We start from the raw sequence: 26,778 nt of genomic DNA, 5'->3' as shown, positions 1-26,778 counted from the left end.
CTGCAGTGCACATTAGTCCTGGCAGGGTGTTTGGCTCTGCACATTAGTACCGGCAACGTGTATGGCTCTGCACATTAGCCCCAGCAACGTGTATGGCTCTGCACATTAGCCCCAGCAGAGTGTATGGTTCTGCACATTAGTACAAGCAGCGTGTACGGCTCTGCACATTAGCCCTGGCAGTGTGTATGGCTCTGCACATTAGCCCTGGCAGTGTGTATGGCTCTGCAGTGCACATTAGTCCTGGCAGGGTGTTTGGCTCTGCACATTAGTACCGGCAGCGTGTATGGCTCTGCACATTAGCCCCAGCAACGTGTATGGCTCTGCACATTAGCCCCAGCAGAGTGTATGGTTCTGCACATTAGTACAAGCAGCGTGTACGGCTCTGCACATTAGCCCTGGCAGTGTGTATGGCTCTGCACATTAGCCTTGGCAGTGTGTATGGCTCTGCAGTGCACATTAGTCCTGGCAGGGTGTTTGGCTCTGCAGTGCACATTAGTCCTGGCAGGGTGTTTGGCTCTGCACATTAGTACCGGCAACGTGTATGGCTCTGCACATTAGCCCCAGCAACGTGTATGGCTCTGCACATTAGCCCCAGCAGAGTGTATGGTTCTGCACATTAGCACAAGCAGCGTGTACGGCTCTGCACATTAGCCCTGGCAGGGTGTATGGCTCTGCACATTAGTCCTGGCAGGGTGTTTGGCTCTGTACATTAGTACCGGCAACGTGTATGGCTCTGCACATTAGCCCCAGCAACGTGTATGGCTCTGCACATTAGCCCCAGCAGAGTGTATGGCTCTGCACATTAGCCCTGGCAGGGTGTATGGCTCTGCACATTAGTCCTGGCAGGGTGTTTGGCTCTGTACATTAGTACCGGCAACGTGTATGGCTCTGCACATTAGCCCCAGCAACGTGTATGGCTCTGCACATTAGCCCCAGCAGAGTGTATGGCTCTGCACATTAGCCCCAGCAGAGTGTATGGCTCTGCACATTAGCCCCAGCAGAGTGTATGGCTCTGCACATTAGTCCCAGCAGAGTGTATGGTTCTGCACATTAGTACAAGCAGCGTGTACGGCTCTGCACATTAGCCCCAGCAGAGTGTATGGCTCTGCACATTAGTCCTGGCAGTGTGTACGGCTCTGCACATTAGCCCTGGCAGGGTGTATGGCTCTGCACATTAGTCCTGGCAGCGTGTACATCTCTACACATTAGCCCTGGTAGCGTGTATGGCTCTGCACATTAGACCTGGCAGCGTGTATGGCTCTGCACATTAGCCCTGGCAGCGTGAATGGCTCTGCACATTAGTCCTGGCAGCGTGTACGGCTCTGCACATTAGCCCTGGCAGTGTGTATGGCTCTGCACATTAGCCCTGGCAGCGTGTATGGCTCTGCACATTAGTCCTGGCAGAGTGTATGGCTCTGCACATTAGCCCTGGCAGCGTGTATGGCTCTGCACATTAGTCCTGGCAGTGTGTATGGCTCTGCACATTAGTCCTGGCAGCGTGTATGGCTCTGCACATTAGCCCTGGCAGCGTGTATGGCTCTGCACATTAGTCCTGGCAGGGTGTACGGCTCTGCACATTAGTCCTGGCAGCGTATACGGCTCTGCACATTAGCCCTGGCAGCGTGTTCGGCTCTGCACATTTGTTCTGGCAGCGTGTATGGCTCTGCTTCTTAGCCCCAGCAATGTGTATGGCTCTGCACATCAGTCCTGGCAGCGTGTATGGCTCTGCACATTAATCCCAGCAACGGGTATGGGCATATCATGCTCTGCACATTAGTCATAGTAAGAATGGCGCTGCATGTAGGTCCTGGCACCAAGTATGGTGCTACCCCGCGGGCACTGTGACCAGGCACCGCTTTGCCTCGGCTGGTTAGTGTTGGCACCAGATCTGGCTACGCACACACTTTGACAAGTTAAGGAGAATGCCCCCCCCCCCCCCCCCCCCCCATCCCAGCCAATAGTACAGAAACTAGACATTAAACACAAAATATCCTTTATTTGTCACTGAAGGCTACACAGGGTCACTTCTTTTGTTCTAGAATGTTATCTACATCCGCACCTATATACAGTATACAGCTTTATCCTATGTACACAAGAATACAGCATTACAAACACAGGGCATCAAGAATTCAGATTCTCAAATATTCTTCCAGGAAAATAAAAACAGAAGTTACAGGAACCGGCAGAGCAGGAGCAGGCAGGGATAGAACAGGCAGAGGACATACACCGGATTTAGCAATGAAGGAGAGAAATGAAAAGCCCCACAGTATTTCCCATTGATACATCTAGTGCAATGTTTGCCCCTGAGCTCCCTTTTGTTTTTTTTATTTAATTTTTTTGACCGTAACACTTTAACGACGTGAATGGTTTCATTAATAACATAAAACAGCAGCACCCAATCAAATGTCAGCTCTGATTGAACGGAGGAAAGCTAGACTAGTAACAGATGAGTTCTGATTGGTTGCTACGCATGATGTCTTTTTGCAGATTGTAACAGGTTGAATTCAACCTCATAGACTTAAATTCATATTTCAATGTACGCAACAGGTGGGATGATTTATAATACGGTTTCTCAACCTTAAGTAACATTTAGCAAGAACCAATAGTTGTCCAATGAACCACAAGGAGAGAGGCTTTCGTTCTAGGGGAGGCCTAAAGGTATTGGGTGCACTTCCTGCAGGAATCTCCATATTGACGGTAAAGGAAATTGATCCATACGGACTGCAAGGCTTGTACCAACACCTGCACCAACACGCACGTTGCACCGGCAGCCGATCCGACAAGGAAAGGCGTTTAGAAATCCGGCGGCAGCTAATCCATTTTTATTTTCCGAAATGCCCAAAATACCTTAATGTATTCACATAATAATAATTACACCTGTATATTTCCATCAGAATGGAATAAAAAAAAACAAAAAAACCAAGGTTTAAAAAGTGCCAGTGGTTAAAATCAACTGCAATTGTCTTTACAGGATCCCTTTAATAGGATTAATTGAGCCAGGGCAGTCAGATTTAATCCCCTGATGTATTGTTCTTTCTGTATTGTATTGCAGCTGAGAACAAGAGATGAAAGGCGTATGCTAATATGCCTTGGTGCACCTAGGTGCAGCAGAGAACCCTAGATGAGCGGGGCTCCATCTGTAATAAAGGGATGTAAAGAATTGTGGCATCAAAGTAAAATTTGTACAATGACTCACTATTATCAAGGCGGGTACAATCCCATGTTTGTGACTAAGGCTTATTGCGTTTCCCGTGAGTGTTTTGCAAGGGGGGGGGGGTATTTAAATACACACAATGCGTCAAATCCCACCAGGCGCTGTACGTCTCTCTTCCACTGAGACATGAGGCATGACACACCTCCCTTGGGTGGCATGAAATGACACCTTTCAATTCGACAGAAATAACTATACGAGTTCTGCACAAATTGCTAAAAAAAAAAGTATTCACAAGCATCTGCCTCGTTAAAGCAAGATTCATTAGTACGGGCTCATTTGCAGCGGTATATTAAGGATGCAAGTTCTAAAGCTGGATCCATCATCTCGACATTCCCCATCCGAATCAGTTATGGAAAATAAACTCTACCATAATGGAGGGAGAAGCTGCTTTATAAACGATTAAGACGGATCATGACACATATTACAGATGCGTCAGACAATCTGTGTTATGGAAACACTCAGTGGGGGGTTACGGCAGTGCCTAGTGAGGTGTATCGAGGCTTCATGAACCTCACCCTCTTTGCAGGGAAAGGCGACAACCATGGATACACCCCATATAAATACATTTCAGATCTACAGATGGGCCCACGTGCGCCTCACAACCTGCCGAGGTGATGTTATGTTTTATACTGAGGATCTGAGCCTGTGAAACTATAAGTCCCAGCATGTTCTACCAGGAAAATGTTGTGAGGGCATTCTGGTGCTTGTAGTTGCTGGAAAGTCACAGATTCCAATCCTGCTGCTGTAAAAAAAACAAAAAACCCTTTATGGCATTTCATTAAATGTGGCAGCGGCTCAAAAATCGGATCACAGCCCTAAACACAGATTAAGATTCATCCAGATGTAACAAGAATAAAACACAAAGATCGAGGTCAGTCATAGAATGATTGTATTACTTTAGAGAACCTTATCGTTGTTTTATTTTTATTTATTTGCTATTTTATAACCAGCTGGTCAGTTCGTTAAGCTCTGAACTCACGGAGAGAACTTTATTTAGTGATAAAAGCAAATTATTTTTTTTCTATACTATCGCTGAAAGCAGCAGAACTCAGAGACAGAAGTTCCTGCTGTTATAGAAACTCAGATCTCCTTATTACCCATATTGTCCGTATAAAAAGCACAGGGAGGAAGGACGGGGAATAAACGTGGAATCTGCCAGCATTGAATTATTCAGAGATTTACTTGTGTTTACTTCCATTGCTGCAATGTGGCCAGGAAAGTGGAAAAATGGAATATTTAGATTTTTGCGTCCTCTTCAATCAATAAAAACTAGTCAGAGCCTGTGGGGGGTATTTTGGAAAAAGTAATAAACAGAATTTAGCAGAAGATTGGTTTAAAAAAGCAGGTATGGCACTGAGCAGCCAATCACATTTTAGCTTGGGTTGGTCGAGTCACAAGTGCGTGGTAGACTACAAGAAGAAGTCCTCTGATTGGCTCTGCTTGTTTATGACACATTTGCACAGTATTAGTATATAAGCCTAAGCAAGGTCATCTTACTGTATAGGCATACTGGGCAACTGTCCAGGGCCCCGCAATTCTAGGGGCCTCTGAGCAGGGGGTGGGTGGTGGTCACCCAATCAGGGCGACGAGGCAGCATCTGCCTCCCAGCCTGCAGCCAGACAGTGAATGGCTGTCAGCATGCTGATTGGTGAATGGCTGGAGCAATCCACCAATCAGAATGCAGCGTTCTCTACCTGCCTCACAGCCTGCAGCCAGACAGTGAATGGCTGTCAGCATGCTGACTGGAGAATGGCTGGAGCTATCCACCAATCAGAGTGCTGACAGACATTCACTGTATGGAAGCAGGCGGAGAGAAGGCGCAGGACTGCAGGAGGGGTATGATATATATATATTTTTTTAATTTGGTTCCCGTGAATGGGTGTGTAGGGTCCCCAGTACATTGTTTTGCCCAGGGCCTACAATGCTGTAAAGACAGCCCTGGGCCCAAGTGCCTGTGGACTATAGGGGGTGGGGGGGCAGGGGTGTTCTGGGGGGGGCAAGTGCCAATCGTGCTACATTAAACCGGCCCGTTACTAGTAATATAGAGTTCCCTCTTTAAAATGCCAGCTTAATATGGGGACCAACTATGGTGCTATAGCAAAGGTAGTGGTATACAGAGGGTGAACATGTAATGGAACGGGTTCACTACGGCTGGCCGGCGGTCGGGCTCCCGGCGACCAGCATCCCGGCGCCCGACCGCCGGCTTACCGACAGCTTGGCGAGCGCAAATGAGCCCCTTGCGGGCTCGCTGCGCTCGCCACGCTACGGGCACGGTGGCGCGCCACACTATTTTATTCTCCCTCTATGGGGGTCGTGGACCCCCACGAGGGAAAATAAGTGTCGGTATGCCGGCTGTCGGGCTCCCGGCGCCGGTATACTGAGCGCCGGGAGCCCGACCGCCGGCAAACAGAAGACCACCCAATGGAACGGATATAGGGGGGGGGGATTTGAAGTGTTGGCGGATAGAATTAAACACGTGTGCATAGGATTCAGTCTCCATCTTTAACATGGAAGATATCCTTGAGGTGAATGAAGAAATAAGGAAATAGAAAACAATGAGGACTGAGAATGAACTGCATGCGGTTGAAATGAATATATACAGTGATTTAAGGCCTACACATGCCTCCCTAATAAAACCGGGTTCAGATAACACATGTGATGCATGACATCCGTGCGCAATCTTTCTTCCATTAAATTAAAAGCACAAATTTGAAAATCACTGCTCCCCCCCGGCCGGGGCCTGGAGTAATCTCCTTCACACAACATCACCCAGCACCTCTGTAATATCTCTGCGCCCAGCCCATTCCCAGCGCGCCACGCACCTGTCTACTCAGCGCAGCAGGATCACATCAGCACTAAACAGCAGCACATGTGAGCGGGCGAGGAGGAGGCTTTTATATGACAAGTGCTCTTCTGTGGGTTGCTTGTAAAATAAATGTCTGTTCTCCTACATGAACCCTCCCTCCCCCACCTTTTAAATCTTATTACATGCATTTGGGTAAACCGCACTAAACCTATTTTTTTTTAAACCTAAATAAAAGCAGCAGGAACTCAATTATTGCTGTTGTGTGTCTAGAGGGGAATATTCAAAGATAAAAGGTATGTACTAAGCAAATATACCAGGCTGCAAAAAAAATAAAAAGTTTTTTTAAACATTATTATTGTTATATATGTACGGTCTCGCGTGTTCTTGGTTGTTAAAACTGACCCGCCGTCTCAGAGTGAATTCCTAGCCGGCCGACCCTTCCCGCCTGTATGTGCTCATCACCGTGACAATTAGACGTCTCCATCACGTCTGTGTGTGATCGTTCCTAGGATACAACCGGCCTCCAAAGCACCTTTGGAAATACCTCTTCATTTTCATTACAGAAGCCATATTGTTCTTGCTACACTATACAGTTGTGGCTTACAAGTAAGTTGTCAAAGAAATACTAGCACCATAATGCCCTCGAGAGTCCACGACAGATATTGGACGCGGGTAACCCGACTCAGGAATTGGATAAACCTTCACGTAGAATTTCATAGCTGCTCCCAACCAACACATTAAAAGGAGTTACTGCCGGCAAAATCCCTGGTGATTTCCATTTTTTTTATTTTTAAATTCATTACCTTAATTCTTATTTTTGAATTTATTTTTAAACTTTGTTCATTTTTCTAAAATCTGGGCTTTTAAATTGGTAATCAACTTTTTTTTTTTTAATGTTCCAAAACTGAATTAATAATAAATCAGTGATACAGTGATAGAGATTTTGGTGACTGCACCACACAGTGTTGGATGACAAGAAGGGTGTTTAGTGGTTGCCCTTATGAAGTCAATACTCTATGCTTCTAAACGCACCCAGTATTATTCAGAATGTGGGCTGCAAGCTGTCTTCCTTACCATCTTGAGTAAACATTCCAGTGAGCACAGAAGTGTAGCTTAATCGCTTGGGGAAAGCAACAAAGTGTTTCTAGGTTTTTTTTCCAGAGGTTTAGGCGTTTTAGCAATACATGGGTAGATGCCCTGTCCCAGTAGGCAACAAGACCCCTTTTACATACATTAACAACAATACTGTATTCCAACTAGTACACCAATTTAGGTAGTGTGACGACCCAAGGCCTGCTCTCCAGATTGGCTAGAGATTGGCCACTGCCTTTGGCCAGATTGCAATAAACAGTCTTTCGTCAAATTATGCGGCGCTGCTACATGATGTTGTGTAAAGGTATAGGCACAGATTGGCATCTTTGCCACACATGCTTGTCTCCCATCACTCTTTGCGAAGCAGCTGATCACTATTTAAATTCCATCAACGCGCAGGGTAACACATCCGTGCTGCTGCGCTATACTTTCTGCAGAGATTTTGCAGCAACAATTCCGTCTGCTCCGCATTACTATATGAGCGACTATTTTGCAGACTCATGTCTTCGAAAACCTTCCACCCCAAGGGAGCGGATGTCATGCAACCCTCCTCGTACAGTAGAATCGCAGGTCTTGGTTTCAATTAAATTTTGACTGAAAGGAGCCAGACAGCTGTGTACAGGGGGCGGGGTGCTCGGTGTAAAACATAAAATCAGATTCTAAAATTTCATGTTAAGTGCACGGACTTTGCATAATGAATAGGGCTGTCATCTATCATTCTGACATTTACAAGTCACGGCTCAAAGGCTACTTTATTAGTTTTCTCCTCTCAATTTTGATTTATGCTCATTATAGCATGTGTAATGCGCTAGACGGAGGATTACACTTTCTATAATACATTTGGATAAAGAAATAAAAGTTCTAAGTGGACGTCTGAAATTAGCTTGAAGCAACCTAAAGCTCGAAGCGCGTGCTATTTCCATACAGAGAATGGCTGAAGTCTTCCACGGCAATTTAACTCTTTGCAAACCTACATCTATGCCTTATAACAAGCAGTGGTTGGGCCTATCGCAGCCATATACCGCAGGGGCAGCCATGTTCCGAACACGGCCTATCAATCCAACAGGAACTAGTGACACCACAAGGTCCAGACTGATGTCACAAGGGTCCCAGCAAATTAATAGGTTGACTATTAGTCCCACCCACAAAATGGCGGACAACACGGTTTATGGTGACGGCTGTAGTTTACGTCGTGCTTGCTGACTTTTTATACCTCCATTTTGGGAGATGGAAAGGGTGGTATGAAAATAAGGGGTGTTTTTTAAAGGGGAAACTTTATAGTTGGTAAATCTGGTATCCTTTTGCTGTTTATTCCAGGTTCGTCCACTAGGAACCACTGCAGTCACTGAGGGACACTCTGGAGGCAGCCATTTTGTGAGCTGTGGGTACTCCATGGTTTTGCTCAATAGAGCTAGGATGATGGCAGACAATTCATTATGTTGTGCTGGGTGGTTGGGGTAGAACTGGGGATGCTTAAAGCTAAATTTAAAAGAGAAATGTAAAATTATAGGTTACAAAATGGCCGTCTCAGTCTTGTCACTGGCTACTAGAGTGAAATGGTGGATGGAATACATGGCTGAATCTGAATTCACCAAGCAATACCAAAGAAGCATGTAGGGAAACTATTAACACTTCATACAACCAACTCACCCACATATTGTAGTATATTTAATTTAGTTTTGTTTTTTAAATAATATTTTAGTACCACAGAAAATCTAATGAGAACTTAACCTGGACCCTTTCCTCATAAATCTGGGTCTTTTTTAGAATTGAATACCAAGTGAAATAAGATATGGTCCTCTACTGGCCATTTAGTGATTATATCAGCGATTACTACGCAGATCTAAGAAATCCCCTTAATTTAGAGAACTATTTTAACCCAGACGACTGGAACAACATGGCAGAAATGGTTTATCAGTCTGGCAGGAATAAGAAATTTACGTCCAATGTAGGGCTTTCATTAACAATGGCCTAGTCAAAAAAAAAAAAAAAAAGGCTTGGACACTAGCGCTTAAGCTATTGTGGAACTACAAGTGACAGCATGACCTGCTGCAGGAGAACAGAGGAGTACTAGTGCTTCCACAGCATCTGTAGAGCTGCAGGTTACCTGGAGGCATTGTTGGACCAAATGCAGGCATTTGGAGTGTGTGTGTGTGTTGGGGGGGGGGGAGTGCCATCCGTTTTCCTACGGCATGCACTCTGCACTTTCGCCATGTCATGAGGGAAAGGTACTGGCAGGAGCCAGCTCAGCTGCACAGAGACCAGCGGCTGTGGGCCCCCTTTTGTCTTCAGGCCCCATATATGTACAGCACCCCCTGAAGCTATAACAATGCTGACAATGCTGCAGCCTGTAGCAGAGTTCTGGAGCTTTCTGTATGTTCAGAAATTCATACTCATTATTTTTCACAAGTGATTAATATACAGGTTGAGTATCCCATATCCAAATATTCCGAAATAGGGAATATTCTGAAATACGGAATTTTTTGAATGAGATAGTGAAACCTTTGTTTTCTGATGGCTCAATGTACACAAACTTTGTTTAATACACAGAGTTATTAAAAATATTGTATTAAATGACCTTCAGGCTGTGTGTATAAGGTGTATATGTTACATGCCGGTAAATGCATTCTGTGCTTAGACTTGGGGCCCATCGCCATGATATCTCACTATGGTGAGCAATTATTCCAAAATACGGAAAAATTCGATATCCAAAATACTTCCGGTCCCAAGCATTTTGGATAAGGGATACTCAACCTGTAATTTGTTCTTGAACTAAGGTTAGTCCACAGTATACCCAGGCACAGAGAACAGTATAACAGTATACCCAGGCACAGATAAGTGAAGAGTGCAATTAAATCAGTTCTCCACTTACACCTTCTGATGACTTTGACCTGGCGGGTTATACTCACCCTCCTGCTCCTTTTACTAGATGCACTGCCCTAAATTCTGGGCCACCTTCTGGGCCGGATTCATAGAGTGACGCAGCTGTAGTGACTGTTGCCAGAGTTGAGGCTGCAGGTAAATGTGAAGGTCAGCATCAGGCCTTCCCCTTGTGCACATCCGGGCATCTGGATGAGTAAGGACGAAGACGGCCACTTTGAGCTCTCTGCGTGCTGCCGGTGGTTCTTAAGATGCCACCATTGCTCGCACCATTGACACTGCAGGAGACCATGGCCTCCTATAGCTGCGGGTGAGCAGCCGCTTGCATTGATACGGCCGCAACACTCACAATTTTGGCATGCGTTTCGAACCACCTCCGTCACCGTCCAGGAATTCCCAGCACTTTCCGCAACAATTCCGATTCCGTCTGCACAGATTACAGCCACGCCTCTCTGCGTACAACAGGAGGACATTTACGACCTTTTTGTGCGTGCGCAGATGTGAAAAAAAATCACTCAACTATGTGAACACTGGTGCTGCGTGCGGCTCCTCAGAATCAGGCCCTCTGTGATTTCTCCAAGGTCTTTATAACCAGAGCCGTTGCTATTGGTTACTTTTTATCCCCCCCAAAAAAAATAAACAGCCTTGTACAAAAAAAAATGACATAAAAGCAATGCTGAAAAGCACAGAAAGGAGAATTTTTTTTTTTAACGCTATGGTGAAAAGCACAGAAAGGAGAAAAATATGAATTTAAAAGCTATGATGAAAAGCACAGAAAGGAGAATAAAACGGATTGAAAAGATCTTGTGAAAAGCACAGAAAGGTACAGATGACATAAATGCCATGTTAAAGAGCACAGAAAGGTAAAGGGGACATAAAAGCTATGATGAAAAGCACAGAAAGGTAAAGATGAAAAGAAGGGTATAGAAATACAGTAATATGTTGAATTGGAGTCCAGAACTGCGCCTAGTAATGCATTATAAGGGCGGATGCAGATTTATCTGCCAGCTTGAGACCAAGCATCATGTGAAAGGTATAAAGCTATCATTCCCCCCCATCCCGATGTTAAACCGTTAACATAGAGCTGAGTGGATAAAACAAACGTGGCTCACGCATATTGGAAGGGTGTAAAAACGAGAACAATATGTCAGGGTTTTTTTTCTATAAAAATCATTTTTCTCTTTATTTGTAAACATGTTCCTTTTTTACGTCCATTTATGCAAAGCGACAAATTCCCAGACCTACATTTTTTACTTAATTACATTTAAAAGCAAAAATGTATTCTCTTCTTTAAAATTAAATTATTTTTTCCCCCTCATCGCTAACTTTTTTTTTTGCTTGCAAAATAACGTCTCTAGATTTTTTTTGTACATTTTTTTTTTTTTTTTTACAAAACACAGAATAACCAGCAAGGAATAAACCGGTCCTCGCCTCTATCTACATCATTCCATGGAGATGTTTTGTTTCAGTTACAGTCAGGCCAGACTGGCATGAAACCCAATCCAGCTGCTAATTCGGGGGGGCCACGTCAAATGCTTCTTATCCAACATCGACCTTTATAAATAAAAGACAAGTGTGTGCGTTCTGTTCCGAGCCTTACAGGAACCCCCATCCAGTCAGTAATTCTAGCACTAAAATGAGATGAAAGAAAAGAAGTGACTGACTAAAGTAAACACTTTCCCCGGGCGCCCCTATTTACCGCACGCGGCAGTCGGACTCCAGAGACGCCGAACAGTAAATAGAGAACTACTGCGTAGTGTCAGAAATAACAACTGAGACATGGGGTATAAGATACAGACACGCTGGGGTAAATTTACAGCATGTTAATGGACCACTAAAGATTCGATTACATTTTTTATCCTCCCCTGCTGGTATAACTATGAGCTACAGAGGGAACCAAGACAACAGCAAAATCTTCTAAATTGTTCAGTGGAATATTCACCACGTTGCCCATTTGGCAGCAGAATCTCACACCTTTTCCCAGTTGGCCTCAAGTGGTCCACGGGGGAATTCCTCCAGTCACAACCCCCCCACCCCAAGAGTTCCAGTTACCATTTTCGACCTCTCCCTTTGGAACCCTAGACAATTTACTACTAGTTTGGCCCCTTCGTCATCCCTGGGGTAGGGTAATCCGGGCCACTGATTTACAACTTGGGGAGGATATTAAAATGGATGATACATTCTATGAACAGGAAGATTGTATCGCCAAAACCTGCTACTCTGTCAAGCTCGCTTAAGGCAACGTTTCACTACGATTGCCCGGCCTCTTCCCGGTCTTTTGGAGTAGCAGTGTATTCCTAACAGGGGTTTCTCATTAAAGCCCTAGACACAAAGATTACAGAGGACTGATGTAAGGAAATATTAATCTGCTGCTTAGTGGTCCCTAAAAAGTTAGCAAGATCTCTGAGCCAAGGTTCTAGACCATACTTCTCACACCTGCACTGCCTGCAGCAAGGGCTTTACTGCCACTTATAACATAAGTAATGAATGCTGAAGCCAAGACGCGAGTTGACATTACTGAACACAATTGACATGAAGCAGAGGAGTTTATATATGTATAAATTCCACTGGCGTGTTATAAGATCCTGCTTGCAGCAACTTATTGTAATGAATTCTAAATCATTATGGGGCTCGCCCGCCCATCTTTTAGTTTCCTGTAGGCCCCTTTATCCCAACCCAATATACCAATGACTGTTAGCAGGTGAAACGTTGGTCAAAAAGGAATTGCACAGAACACTCTCAGACAGTAGAAGCAGTCTCTTGTGGAATAGCCCAATAGTCAAAGTACAGCGAATCAAATCCGTAGGAAGCAATGACATCACACCTCCAGTGTCCAGTTATTACAACACCTCTATTCCCAACACATCTGCCACCATATGGGCGCACCATAACAAAGGATGGAGCCACAAAATGTAGAACTGAAAATAACAAATGTAATAAAAACCCATTGCATTGGTCATGTCAAGGTCCTGGTCCCACTGCTACACCTGCGTCAGGAGCCCCAAAACACTTTATGTCATAAGTGAGAATGGAGAAGGTTCTACAGTCCTCTAGAGGCATAAAATATGGTTATATTGGGTCCTATCGCCCATTTCCTGGTGTTGGGAAAAAGCACACGGGGGAATACTATCAATTGCAGTTGAAATGTAACACAAGCAACACATTGGGACAGAGAATTCATCCTGCCACATACTGTATCATGAGACAAAGGAAATGATATGAACAGTTTTGGTTAAAATCAAGGCAAAATTCAGTTCCGAAAGCTAGAGCTGAGTAGATTTCCTTCCCCTTCAAAAACGCGTTGATCCCTGCTCCGATTAGGGTAAAGATGATACAGACTTTCCACAAACATCCTTATATTTTAATTTTTGCAATCCACACCAAGTACCTGTCGACGTAAAGTTTTGACACTTCTCACTTGAATTCCTCACAAGGGAAAAAGAACAAATTCCACTGTGGTCAGACTACAGCGAAATACCTTCTGCTCATTGCGAAACGCGTGAAGGCCAATTTTTATTTAAAAAATAAAAAGTTGCAATATTTACAGTTCAGCCGCGTGACCATCTCGCCCTCTCTTATTTTTTTTTCAGGGTCCATTTAAAGAAAAAAAAAAAGAAAGGCTGGATTACAACACAGTTTAGGTATGCGGCTACCACTGTAGCGGTCTTTGGCAAGAAGTCAACACATTAACCCTCTATATGTCACCTTCTGCCCATCTCACTCTGTCTCATAAAATGGATGTTGTTAGCGCTGTCTGAAAGTTCCGGGTACTGCTCTACGGAAATGACATAATATCCATCATATCCCTGAACCCGAACTGTGCTCAGTAACTGCTGTTTCTCTCCTTCTGTCCATGCCCGGAGACCCTCCTCCCCATCCAAAAGTCTCTGCTGTTCTTTGAGCCATGCCTGAGAAATGGCCCTTTGCCTGGCCAGTTCTAAAACGCGGACCTTCTCCTCGTCCAAGGTGCTCCCGTAGCGAGTGTTCAGGCACAGCGGGCCGTACTGTAGCTGGATGTCTGTGTAGCGTCTAGTCCTTGAACCAAGAACCGTGTTGATCTGTGAAACGGTCACGTTGACCCCATTTTCCAAGGTTCGCCTGCCGCCACTGAGCCCTAATATAGACAGGTCACTCTCTGGCGTCCCCTGCTTGACAAAGTAGTGAGTGTCAATGCCGTCAATGGTGAAATGCAAGTTTTCTAAATAGTGGGCGTTGTTCAAAATGGCGGCAATGCGCCTCCCGTCCTCATTAGCGACGCTAATGATGTCGGTGCTGACCCGACCGTCTTTCATCGCAAACTTGACGCCTTTTCCAAAAATGGAACCCAACGAAGCAAATCTCTTGCTCTCTTTTTCCGGGCGACAACCAGCCATTGGGGAGTTGTAGACGGGATCGAACCGTTCCAGGGTTACAAACGCTCTCAGCTGCTTCTGCACCTCACACTGCACGCCCAGGATCGACTGCAGGAAGAGAGAAGAACAATGTTACGGTGTGATGCACATCCACCAAAGTCCTATATTGTATGTGTTGAAACTAATCCCTGTGCGGTAAAAGTCGCAGCCTGGCGTCTCTAGCTGCGTGTTAAATTTTTTTTTTCTTTTTACATCTATTTTTAACTTTTCTTCAGCAAAGTGGAACTGCATGACCCAGCCCTACGCTTTCAGTCCCGCGGCGCATGTGTGGTCCTACTATCTGTATCCCACATACACATATATCCCAAGACAGGCCCGCCAAAGCGGTACTGTCAATTAATCATTCCCTCTCTTGGTCAATATCACTGAGGCAATATTTTATTGATAGACTGCGGGGGTCAAGTGATTAGGTGATTTTAGTAAATGAGGACTATACGGGATTAGTGGTAAGGGGGGGGGGGGGGCAGACACTCTCTGTATACTGAATTGCATTGGAGCAGTCTTAGGGTAGGTAATTGCTGAACTGCGATTAAGAGTTCCACATTAGCCGATCTCTTCTTAAGATGTTATTAAAGGCTAAAGTAAAGAGTTCTGACTATAACCACGATCTAAAACAAGTATGCTCTTACAGATCATAAACTCCTAAAAGTTTGGTTTGGGAAAACTTTTTTCACCAAAGCAATTGCATAGAAACTTCAAAATTGGGCCCTCCCTGCTGCTATAACACAACTCCATGGGTGGGCTGGCTGGGGAAGGGTCCCGCAATCTCTGCAAGCACTCTGTTCCTCATCCATCTCAGCTAGAAGTTTAAGAAGAATGATCTGCAGTGTTTCCAGTTACAAAAATGTCAAGTGTGGTGTCAAGTTATTAAGACCTTGAAGTGCAATAGAGACCCAGGTTCAGTGGTTTGAAGAGAGTGGAGTAAGGTCAGAGTGGAAGCCTAACCATCCGGCTTCTTCAAAGCCTCTGACTTATGCAATAAAATCTTTTTTATATTTTTATTCCTCCCGAACAGTCAGAGAGCAGATTGTAATCTCTTTCAAAGCAGAAGCTCAGACAGGGCAACAGGCAGGAAATATTTTAATATTAATTCTTTTTTAAGCAACTGGACCCTCATATTTTAGCATTTTAAAAGGAACGATAGTCTAAGTGCAGCAGCAACGGCGGCTTTGAAATGTGCTCCTGCTACGCTGCCAGGTTTTGAAGTTCCCTTTGACTAATGGGCGCCTTTAGACATACATAATTGATTGCATCACAAATTAAGGGAGTCATTTAGCGGTTACCATTTGAAAGTGTAAAATCCATTATGTGCTGATACAAGAGCTTGGTGTGAAATCTCGCAGAGTAAAGTGTTTTAACCGTGCACCTCCGAGACCAGCGCATTGGAGCCTAGAACACTGCAGAAGATTTGGAGGGCGTATGCTACGCCTGTACCCTGGATTGTTACATCATGCAGAGCCCTGAACTTACACAGCGCACATCCTTTGTCAGAAAGTACAAAACTATGCAGAGGTCCCAGTATACTGTACATGAGAGAGGCGGCTCAAACGAGCAATCCTACCTGCTTTCCTTAACAAGTAAACCGTGTTCAAAGCCAGCCAGTAATTACTGAGAAACCGTGTGCTGCGCTTGTAATATGCGCAGGTTTTGAAGGGGGAAAAAGCCTACTCACTCACTGGCATCTGGGGGGGGGGGGAGGCAGCATACTCTCTCTGGTGTCCAGGAGGGGGGGCAGCCTACTTTTTCTTTGGTGTCCAGGAGGGGGGCAGCCTACTCTCTCTGGTGTCCAGGAGGGGGGGCAGCCTACTTTTTCTTTGGTGTCCAGGAGGGGGGCAGCCTACTCTCTCTGGTGTCCAGGAGGGGGGCAGCATACTCTCTCTCTGGTGTCCAGGGGGTAGGACAGCCTATTCTGTCTCTGTCTTCCGGGGGGAGGCAGCTTACTCTCTTTTGCGTCCCAGGAGAAGGGCAGCCTACTCTTTCTTTGGTGTCCAGGAGGGGGGCAGTCTACTCTTTCTCTGGTGTCCAGGAGGGGGGCAGCCTACTCTCTCTCTGGTGTCCAGAAGGGGTGGCAGCCTACTCTCTCTCTGGTGTCCAGAAGGGGGGGGGGGGCAGCCTACTCTCTCTCTGGTGTAAGGAAGGGGGGGGGGGGGACAGGGGAGATAGCCTACTCTCAACTCTGGTGTCCAGGAGGGGGGCAGCCTACTCTCTCTGGTGTAAGGAGGGGGGGGGGGGGGGCAGCCTACTCACTTCTCTGGTGTTCAGGAGGGGGGAAGCCTACTCTCTCTCTCTGGTGTCCAGGAGGAGGGCAGCCCACTCTCTCTCTCTCTGGTGTCCAGAAGGGGGGGCAGCCTACTCTCTCTCTGGTGTCCAGAAGGGGGGGCAGCCTACTCTCTCTCTGGTGTAAGGAAGGGGGGGGGGGTAAGCAGCCTACTCTCTCTTTCGTGTCCAGGAGGGGGACAGCCTACTCTCTCTCTGGTGTTCAGGAGGGGGGCAGCCTACTCTTTTCTCTGGTGTCCAGGAGGGGGGACAGCCTACTCTCACTCTGGTGTCCAGGAGGGGGAACAGCCTGCTCTCTCTGGTGTAAAGAGGGGGGGGGGGGGGCAGCCTACTCTCTCTCTGGTGTCCAGGAGGGGGGGCTGCCTACTCTCTTTGGTGTAAGGAGGGGGGGGGGGGGCAGCCTACTCTCTTCTCTGGTGTCCAGGAGGGGAGAAGCCTACTCTCTCTCTCTCTCTGGTGTCCAGGAGGAGGACAGCCTACTCTCTCTCTGGTGTAAGGAAGGGATGGGTGGGGCAGCCTACTCTCTCTTTCGTGTCCAGGAGGGGGACAGCCTACTCTCTCTCTGGTGTTCAGGAGTGGGGCAGCCTACTCTTTTCTCTAGGGTCCAGGAGGGGGAGGGGCAGCCTACTCTCTTCTCTGGTGTCCAGGAGGGGGGGGGGGGGGGGGGCAGCCTACTCTCTTCTCTGGTGTCCACCAGAAGGGGGGGCAGCCTACTCTTTCTCTGGTGTAAGGATGGGGGGGGGGGGGGGGGGGGGGTTCAGCCTACTCTCTCTTTGGTGTCCAGGAAGGGGGGCAGCCTACTCTCTCTCTGGTGTTCAGGAAGGGGACAGTCTACTCTCTCTCTGGTGTCCAGGAGGGGGGCTGCCTATTTTCTTCTCTGGTGTCCAGGAAGGGGGGGCAGCCTACTCTCTTCTCTGGTGTCCAGGAGGGGGCAGCCTATTCTCTCTCTCTGGTGTCCAGGAAGGGGGGCAGCCTACTCACTTAGGGATCCAGGAGGTGGGGGCAGCCTACACTCTCTGTGGCGTCCAGGAGGAGGGGCAGCATATTCTCTCTGGGGACAGGAGGGCAGCCGCCTCTCTCTCTGGGGTCAAAGAGGGCAGCGAGAAAATGGCAATAAAAATCTGTGGAAGTGACACAAGTTTAGCGCCTGCCACATAGGTCCGTACTTTGTGATGAACGCTGACATTAAAGGTCTGTGACTGAGTATCGCGTGGCGTGCGCTCGCTGTTCGGCTGGATTTGCAGAATGTCGCCAGCGTACGGATGTCACACATTACCTTGCTGTTGTCCCATTCCTGAGTCTTCATCTGAGTATTGACCAGTTCGTATGAAGGCTCCATGGCATCAAGTTCCGGCCTCGGGTAGCCCGGGATCACGTTGTGCAGCTGAAAGCCGAATGTGAGAAGCCAGCTGTTGACATCTGTAGTATGGGGCAAAGAATGGGAGAATGATCAGTACCTCTGAACGCTGACGTAGCCTTTGGTTTCCTTTACTTTGAAACATACGGTAAATTTGTGTAGTCCCTGTTATCACAAAATAAACATGAGGCTACTGCCTTTTCTTATTTACAGGTCTGCAAATTGTGTATGTAAGCCCACCGAGTCTCTACAAGAGCCTAGCACAGCAGGCTGGTCTCGCTTGTTCAGCACGTTTGCTCTATTCCATCAACTGAATAAACGTGGTCACACAAAGCCAATCCTAAGAGCATGACCCAAGGGTCAAAGGGCAGCATTATTGCTCAATTTGGTCATGTGGGTGTCAAATCCGGCTTCACTGTGGTCTGCCAGTATGGTCTATAGAGGACGGCTAACATATAAATACCTTTTATCTGCGACGCTCATATAATGATCCTATTATGACGGGACAATTACCTGCCACTGCAACCCTCTTGAGCTACAATCAGCTGCTATATAGTAGCATATGGCCGGATTTGAACTACAAACCCCACTAGCAAATTATAGGTATTACACTTATGTTTTGCAAGCCACAAATACAACACCAACAGCTGCAGGATCCGGGTGAGGTGCACAGGAACGCAAACAAAATGCATAATGATCATATCTGCTTAATGCTAGGTTTAAAAAGAACCATAAACGACACACAGTTTGAATGATGGCGTCTTGTTACCAAACCCTCTAGAATCTTTGTAAAACAGCAACAATCCGATGCAGAGTTTGTATTTTAATGATACTATACTGCAGGCGTAGAAGTAATTAGCAGATGTACCAGCCTATAGAGGTAAGACGTCTCCAGAACATGGATGGTTGCACTCATGAGAGGTCTGCCCTCTACTGCACACTCTCTTCAGCCATTACCTCTGCAATCATTCCGACTAATGATCAAACACTTCATACTCTGCTCTTTAATAATGCCCTTGAAAACAACGGCCGAGGTCACCATCAAAATATCATGTTTAATTAACTGCCAGCTTGTTAGTGTAGACGTTACCCTTTAGCGGTGCTGCTACCAGAGGCTTTCATTAAGCCCAGGAGCAGAAGCAATGTGCAGCCCGGCTACAGGGAAACAAACCGCTAGCATGCTGTATATATGTAGTGTAGTCGCTATCAAATTTATTTTACATGAAAAAGAATACCATGTTTGTAGAATCTACTAATGCTCTGGAAAGCATTAATGCGGGAATTCTGTCAGCGTGTAACTGCTGTGAGGAATCTGCCGCAATGATCTCAGTACTGAATATACCTTAGCTGCAATAGCACCATGGGGGTCATTTCGAGTTGATTGCTCGCTAGCAGTTTTTAGCAGCCGTGCAAGCCCATTGTCGCCGCCCACTTGGGAGTGTATTTTCGCTTTGCAGAAGTGCGAACGCTTGTGCAGCAGAGCGCCTGCAAAATCTTTTTGTGCAAAACAAGACCAGCCCTGTAGTTACTCTTTGTGTGCGTTGATTCTAACGACGGAGGGACGGCTTGTGACGTCACACACCCGCCCAGCGAAAAGCCCAGCCACGCCTGAGTTTTTTCTACCACGCCTGCGTTTTTTTAAGCACTCCCTGAAAACGGTCAGTTGACACCCAGAAACGTCCCTTTCCTGTCAATCTTCCTGCGTTCGGCCGTGCGACTGGAATGTTCGTTACACTCTGTGCAAACCCACGATGCTCATTGTACCTGTACGATGCGCCTGCGCATTCTGGTGCATACGCATGCGCAGAAATGCCGATTTTTTGCCTGATCGCTGCGCTGCAAACAACGGCAGCTAGCGATCAACTTGGAATGACCCCCCATGTCTCTGTGCTGCCATTTTACTCGAGGGCAACAAATCTTCCATGACAGTAATAACGCTGTGTGACTAGAAGCCCCTTCTGGCTTTAGTTGGGATCGGATACCGTATAATAAGCACGGCAGCGGCATATAGTGAAGCTGATAACAAGTTGATATATTCGGTGTTTGGTCAGCTTTGCAGGCAAAATACTATTTTTTTTTTTGCAGAAACATATTAAAAAGCGGACAAAAAAAATCTCGACCACTTGTAACAGCCAAAGTATATCTAAGTATATTCGGCTCCTTGCCACGGAAAAGGATTGAAAGTTAGAATGGGCAGGAAATAGTGCATGAAAAATTGGTTGGACAATCTGATCAACTATCGCGCTGTGCTGAGCGGTCTGTACTAGATCGCTCAGCACACATCTCTACCGTGTGTATCCCCCTTAAAATGCGTGGACAATCTGATCAACTACTGTAAAACGCGTGGACAGTTTAATCAATTACTGTGAAACGTGCATACAATCTGATCAACTATTGTAAAACGCGTGGACAGTCTAATCAACTAGTGTAAAATGTGTGGACAATTTCATCAACTGTTGTAAAATGCGTGGACAGTCTAATCAACTGTTGTAAAACACGTGGCCTCATAAATGCTCAACACACATGATAATCCCCCTTCCCTTTCCCCTACTGGTTTGGGCTTCATGAAGTATGGCAAAAAAAAGCTAGTAATAGAGGAACTCCTATTACCATATCTATGAGTTCAATGATTGGCACACCAGTTATATCTCTGATCTGGTCCTTTGGTACCACAAAACCATTGGAGCAATGCAATTTGGAAACCCACGTGAGTGTACAAATTGGACTGGGTTGATCAGAAACTGTTGGGCTATCTCTACTATAATACTATTTCATCTTTACATCATAATTTGTATTCTTGAATAGCCCAGTACAGCCAGTTCTAACAACTTTTTATATCTCTCTCAATATATATACATGATTATCTTTAGGGAAAAAGAATAAAGATAACACATTTTTCATTTCTGGTACGCAACTTTTGGGAAGAGACTCAAAGTTGAACTAGAGGGTGAAGATTGAAACGTAGATTTGTCCTTGGGCACCATAAGCATGCCAAGTATCTGCAATAAAATCTGGAGTAACCCAGCCCTTAAAAAAAAAACGGATGCCATTTTCTGGTCATCCAAAGCACACGCACCTCTCAATACCATAGTACAAGCCGTAGACTAATGTCTGGTATCACAGTTCTGCGCTATGAGGAATAATTACTATCTTTACACCTATTGATGTATGTCATGCAATGGGACTTTTGCTGTTTGACAAGCGCTATTGTATCTAAAATTTAAAACGATACTTTATATTCCTAGCAGGCAAGACCCAGGTGGCGCATTGCACCTTACGTTACAGCGAGCTGCTACGGAGCTACAATAGGTTCTCTAAGATCGTCATGGTGAAAATGACAACTTCCTGGAAGACATCAATTAGACCTTTGTCTCGGAAAAAGCTTTTTTTCCTTGCAATCCAGAATTGCACATCAAAAAGCCTAAAGATGACAGTAATTGTAGAGCACGAAGGTGTGAGGCAAACACAAACAACAATGAGCAAGCTCTGGCAACCCTGATGTAAAGCACTAAGCATCTGGCGATTGTAGTCTTTAGCTGTAGGATGAGTAAGTGACAAAGAGGAGGAAGAAAGAGGCCACTTAATTTCACAATGGATCCAATCTTTGTCAGGCAGCCAGGTCTTTGACATCTAACCTCACCACTTACGGGGCAGAAATTGTATACGTCTATATTGGGCTCACCTGTCATATAGCATTTTGTGTCCTGGGCTCTGCTAACTGGGTTGTTATTTTTAAACATGTACAGATTGAAGGGTATTATGTTGGAGGTGCTAAGCTGCTTCCACATGTCGTGATCGGGACTTGTCCATCGGCCAGCCAGCACGTCGTACTCTCGCCGCCCCATGTGGACGAGCTTAGTCATATAGTCAAAGAGACCGCCATGGTAGCCTATGATGAGCTGGAAGTTAGGGTTAGAGTCCAGGTAGATTTCACCGTAGGCGGTGTATAGAATTTGTTTGATCATCAGTCCAGAGCCAGTGAAGACGGCCATGGGCGTTCCGATGTTGTCACAGGCAATGTAAAACTCATCCCCGCTGCTTAGCTCCATGGCAAAGAGGTGGCCTTGTAGGTCATAGTACAGGGAGGCAATCTCAGAGCTGGAGTGATTGTAGAAGTGCGTGATTCTGGTGGGGTTGGCAAGGTCAGCATAGAAGAACTGTAAATGTTGACCATTATGGGTCTTTCGGGAAATTCTCCTCCCAAGTCCATCATATCTGTATCTCACACTCCAGCCGCTCACTTTGTTATAAGCTCTGACGAGAAGACCGGCAGAGCTATACTCAAACATATCACTTCCTCTCTGCTTGAGGAACCCATCTTCATCCATCCGATACTGGACATCGCCTAGTCTAGTTATCCGATCCCGCAAGTCATATCTCAGCGGCATCAGGCGGATGCTGTTTCCTGGATTTAGCAAGTGCAAATTTCCATTCAAGTCATAGTTGTATCTCCATTGCTGTTTGTCATTAACAAATACGGTTTGTAGCTGTCCGTCGCTATCATATTCATATGTGTAACGTGTAGAGTTTGCATAGGGCCCGACCTTCAGCTCCTTCTTAACCACTCGGCCCATGTTGTCATATTGCAACATCATCCAAAACATCATGGACCTAAAGATTTCATACTGCAACTCCCTGACTCGGCCGTAGGTGTCGAACTGTTTTGTGTGCGTCATCACCGCCGTAGTAATGATCTGGTTAATGTTGTAGTAAATAACTCCAAATTTGCCGAACTGTTCGGTTTTACCAGAGACGTCATCGTACCTGTACAGGTCGATAGGCAATGGTGTCTCGTTGATGACAGCCTGCATGCTGGTGACTCGGAAACTGTTGTCGTAATTGTAATCAAATCTGGCGTTCACCATTCCTTCCTCTGTGAATCGGAAAATCTGTCGGTCGATTAGAGGTCCTATCTGCCGGTAACGGATCGTGCAGGTGAAGCCTTCGTTTTGCAAGTTGACGGTCTTCAACATGCCGGCGGTTTCATCGTAGGTGAAGGCTATTTTGGTGGTATCGTACAAGATCTCCGCCAGCTTGGACAGCTTGCCATATTTGTACATGATGCGTCTCCCAGTACCCATATATAACGTTTGCAGAAGCTGCCCTTCTTCAGAAAAGTCCTGCAGCACGGAGGCATTGCCCTCCGGAGGACGGTAAATATTCCGATAGTATCCGATGGAGCGGACCGTCTCCAAGGTTTGTCGGGCCACATTGGGCATAGTTACAGAAGATAGTCGATTGTTTTTGTCAAACTCAAAAATGTACTGCCGCTGGCTGTGAAGAAGTAACACCATAGACTGTGGAGGAAAAACAAAACATAAATGAGTGTATTATTGTACCTACTGTAGAGCGCTACAAAAATTATCCTATACAGGTATTATTTATGGGTTTAAAAAGTTAATGCCAAATTGGATTAAGCAACATAAAAGTCAGAGGTCAGACCGAACGGTTGAAGACATTGTCCTTATAATAATTATTATGTCAAAAATAGACAACCTGATACACTTCTCAAACCTTCCAAAGGGCCAACCGTTACCCCCTTCTTCTCAGTACAAAGCTAAAACAATACATTTAAAATTGTGTCTTGACTGGACATTGAGGGGCCAGAAGGAAATCTCTCACACCTTCTCCAGGTAAGTGTAGGTCCACGACTTCCCATCAGCAAAGGTCCTTGAAATGATCTTGCCGGCCTGGTCGTACTCCATCCTCTCCGACATTGTGCCTCTTTGAATTCCCGCCACATGACCCCCAGGAGAGTAAGTCACGTTCACCCCATTAAGGCCGTTAGATGGAGACCAGAGGCTGGGCCTGCCAGCGTGATCGTACAAAATCCTCAGGGTGAACTTCCGATGGTCGTCATTAATCTTCTCCGTCCTTGTAACGCGATCGAAATCCAGAGACAGCAAGTTCCGATTGTGGACCTATGGGAATATGCAGGCACAAACAGTCAAACACACAGCATATGCGGCTGTTAGAGGTCATTCAGTGTTTAGTATCCGCTTTTAACTTTTATTCAAGTTTTTGGTCAAGTTTTATTTTAAATAAATATATATATTTGTATATAACGTACAGATATACATACAGCAAATACAGTATATATTTATATCTATTTATTGACAACGTGGATGCAGCCATCTTGTGTGCTGAGCTATCCTTTATCAGGAGCAGCATGGCAGAGGCGGCCATTTTGTGTACAGGGCCTATCAGTTACCTAGGACACCATGCCAACATTGTGGAGTATAGGTGTTTGACATAACAATCGGAGAAAACATAAAAAAAACCCTCTCCATATATTTAGCGTAATAGATTTACCCTCAGGCGGCGTCCAAACACAGTGACCTGTCCTCGCGCCTGTTCCTTGCGTTGCCGCCACTCCACCAAATTCAGGCCATTGTCAATGGGCAGGGTGACATTGCGTTTACCAACGGTGGGGTTCACCGTACCAGCCAGCAGGTGAGGCTCTGTCTGCAGGGCGACCTCCATCCCATTAGCTAGAATAAGCCTCAGTGAACCATCTGCGCCAATGTAATAGCTGTTCCGCACTTGATCTATGAAAAGCAAAGAATGCTGGGTCTTTATCAAAGGCCATTTTTGTAGGATATATTGTTCTTCCCTCCATCTGACTATCTACCCAGTACGGATCAAAGGTTGTATAATAAAAAGCAAGCACACATCACAGACCTGCAACCTCAAATCAAACAGAGGAAAAGGGATGAGGGCAATAAATAATAAAAACAAAAACATTATAATTCCCCATTTGAGCACTTATTACACAATTCCATACACAATAAAAAAAAAAAGCTCAAATCTAATTGTCTATATGCAAACAAATAAAAAAAAAGTTGGGGCATGGCCACGTGAAGTTACAAGGACATAGGGCCTAATTCAGACCTGATCGCAGCAGCAAATTTGTTAGTTAATGGACAAAACCATGTGCACTGCAGGGGGGCAGATATAACATGTGCAGAGAGAGTTAAGGCCAGCACTGACGGGAGAGATGTGTGCTGAGCGATCTTAACACAGACCGCTCAGCACACATCTCTCCCCCCGCTCAGGGGGACGAAAACGGGGGGCCACTCACTTCACACAGCGCTGAAGTGAGCGACCCGCTAGATTGAGCCTGCATGCAGGCTCAATCTAGCATCGGCGATAGCGATGCGTGGGGCCGCGCATCGCTATCGCTGGGGGGCATACACACAACATTTTAAACACGGATCTCTCCGTGTGTACCCCCCTTTAGATTTGGGTGGGTTATATTGTTTCTGTGCAGGGTAAATACTGACTGCTTTATCTTTACACCGAAATTTAGATTTCAGTTTGAACACACCCCACCCAAATCTCTCTGCACATGTTACATCTGCCCCCCCCCCCCCTCCCCTTGCAGTGCACATGGTTTTGGCCATTAGCTTACAAACTTGCTGCTGCGATCAGATCTGAATTAGGCCCACAATACACTAAAAGTATGTAATACACTACAAGAACATAACACACTACAAAAACATAACACACTACAAAAACATAATACACTACAAGAATGTAATATACTACAGGACATACTACACTACATGAACATAATACACTACAAAAACATAATACACTACAGGAACGTAACACTACAAGAATGTAATATACTACAGGACATACTACACTACAAGAACATAATACACTACATGACCATAATACACTACAAAAACATAACACCACTACAAAAACATAACACTACAAAAACAATACACTACAAAAACAATAAACTACAAAAACAATACACTACAAGAATGTAATATACTACAGGACATACTACACTACATGAACATAATACACTACAAAAACATAATACACTACAGGAACGTAACACACTACAAGAATGTAATATACTACAGGACATACTACACTACATGAACATAATACACTACAAAAACATAATACACTACAGGAACGTAACACACTACAAGAATGTAATATACTACAGGACATACTACACTACAAGAACATAATACACTACATGACCATAATACACTACAAAAACATAATACACTATAAAAACATAATACACTACAATGATGTAATACACTACAAAAACGTAATACACTACAAAAAAGATAATACTATACAAAAACATAACACTACAAAAATATATTGTAAGTCACTATATACTATAGCTGTAAAAATATAAGGCTATAAGGCATGGAAAATACTGCCGTTTATTTTGGGAAGATGCTGTCCTATTGAAATGAATGGGTGTCCCACAAGCAGATTTCCCACCCAGTTGGTGTCACACAAGCAGATTTCATGCTCTGGCAGCCTTTAAATAGCCATATGTCACATTTAGGGCCAGAATGACAGCTGGAACAGACAAAGACTTCCATGAAGGTCTATGTTACGTCTCCTGTACATGCCACAAAGTGCTCTTCCGAAATACTATCATGTGTAGTTAGTCTGAAACACGCTCAGGAACAAGGAAAATCAGTTTCTCCGGCTTTATTACAGGTTATAATATTGTCCAAAATGCTAAAATCATGATGTTGATTGCATGCCATTATAATCTACAATGGCTTATTACAGACCAAATGTTTCCGGTGTTCTAAATTATTATATCGTTCTTTTAACGGGGACACAAAGCATCACAAAGGGATGATTGTTGTTCTGTAAACCAGGAGAGACGCCCCTATAGGCGTCACACTCATGGGAAGTTACATTGCATCTGCCATTACACCATTACCTATAGGCTTTAGCGCCTACA

The 26,778-nt window shown here is 45.3% G+C and overlaps 1 protein-coding gene across 7 annotated transcripts in view; it reads right to left on the bottom strand.

Moving 5' to 3' along the window:
- Nucleotides 1–1,976: 1,976 nt before the first annotated feature.
- Nucleotides 1,977–26,778, bottom strand: part of TENM4 (teneurin transmembrane protein 4) — a 1,727,786-nt gene continuing 1,702,984 nt past the window's right edge. For 5 of the 7 annotated variants that reach the window (XM_063951322.1, XM_063951321.1, XM_063951323.1 and 2 more), the window contains 5 exons: nt 24,351–24,586; nt 23,663–23,959; nt 21,721–23,335; nt 17,958–18,100; nt 11,146–14,452 (listed from right to left, as the gene is read on the bottom strand). In XM_063951322.1, the coding sequence (XP_063807392.1) occupies nt 13,694–14,452; nt 17,958–18,100; nt 21,721–23,335; nt 23,663–23,959; nt 24,351–24,586 (3,050 nt within the window). In that variant the 3' untranslated portion in view covers nt 11,146–13,693. Of the gene's footprint in view, nt 3,957–10,021; nt 14,453–17,957; nt 18,101–21,720; nt 23,336–23,662; nt 23,960–24,350; nt 24,587–26,778 lie in introns of those variants that run through there. The other 2 variants (XM_063951320.1, XM_063951326.1) reach the window with 1 other exon arrangement.

This window comes from Pseudophryne corroboree, chromosome 2 (assembly GCF_028390025.1).
Source record: "Pseudophryne corroboree isolate aPseCor3 chromosome 2, aPseCor3.hap2, whole genome shotgun sequence".
In the NCBI taxonomy this organism is placed as follows: Eukaryota; Metazoa; Chordata; class Amphibia; order Anura; family Myobatrachidae; genus Pseudophryne; species Pseudophryne corroboree.
This window is presented reverse-complemented; position numbering and strand designations above follow the sequence as displayed.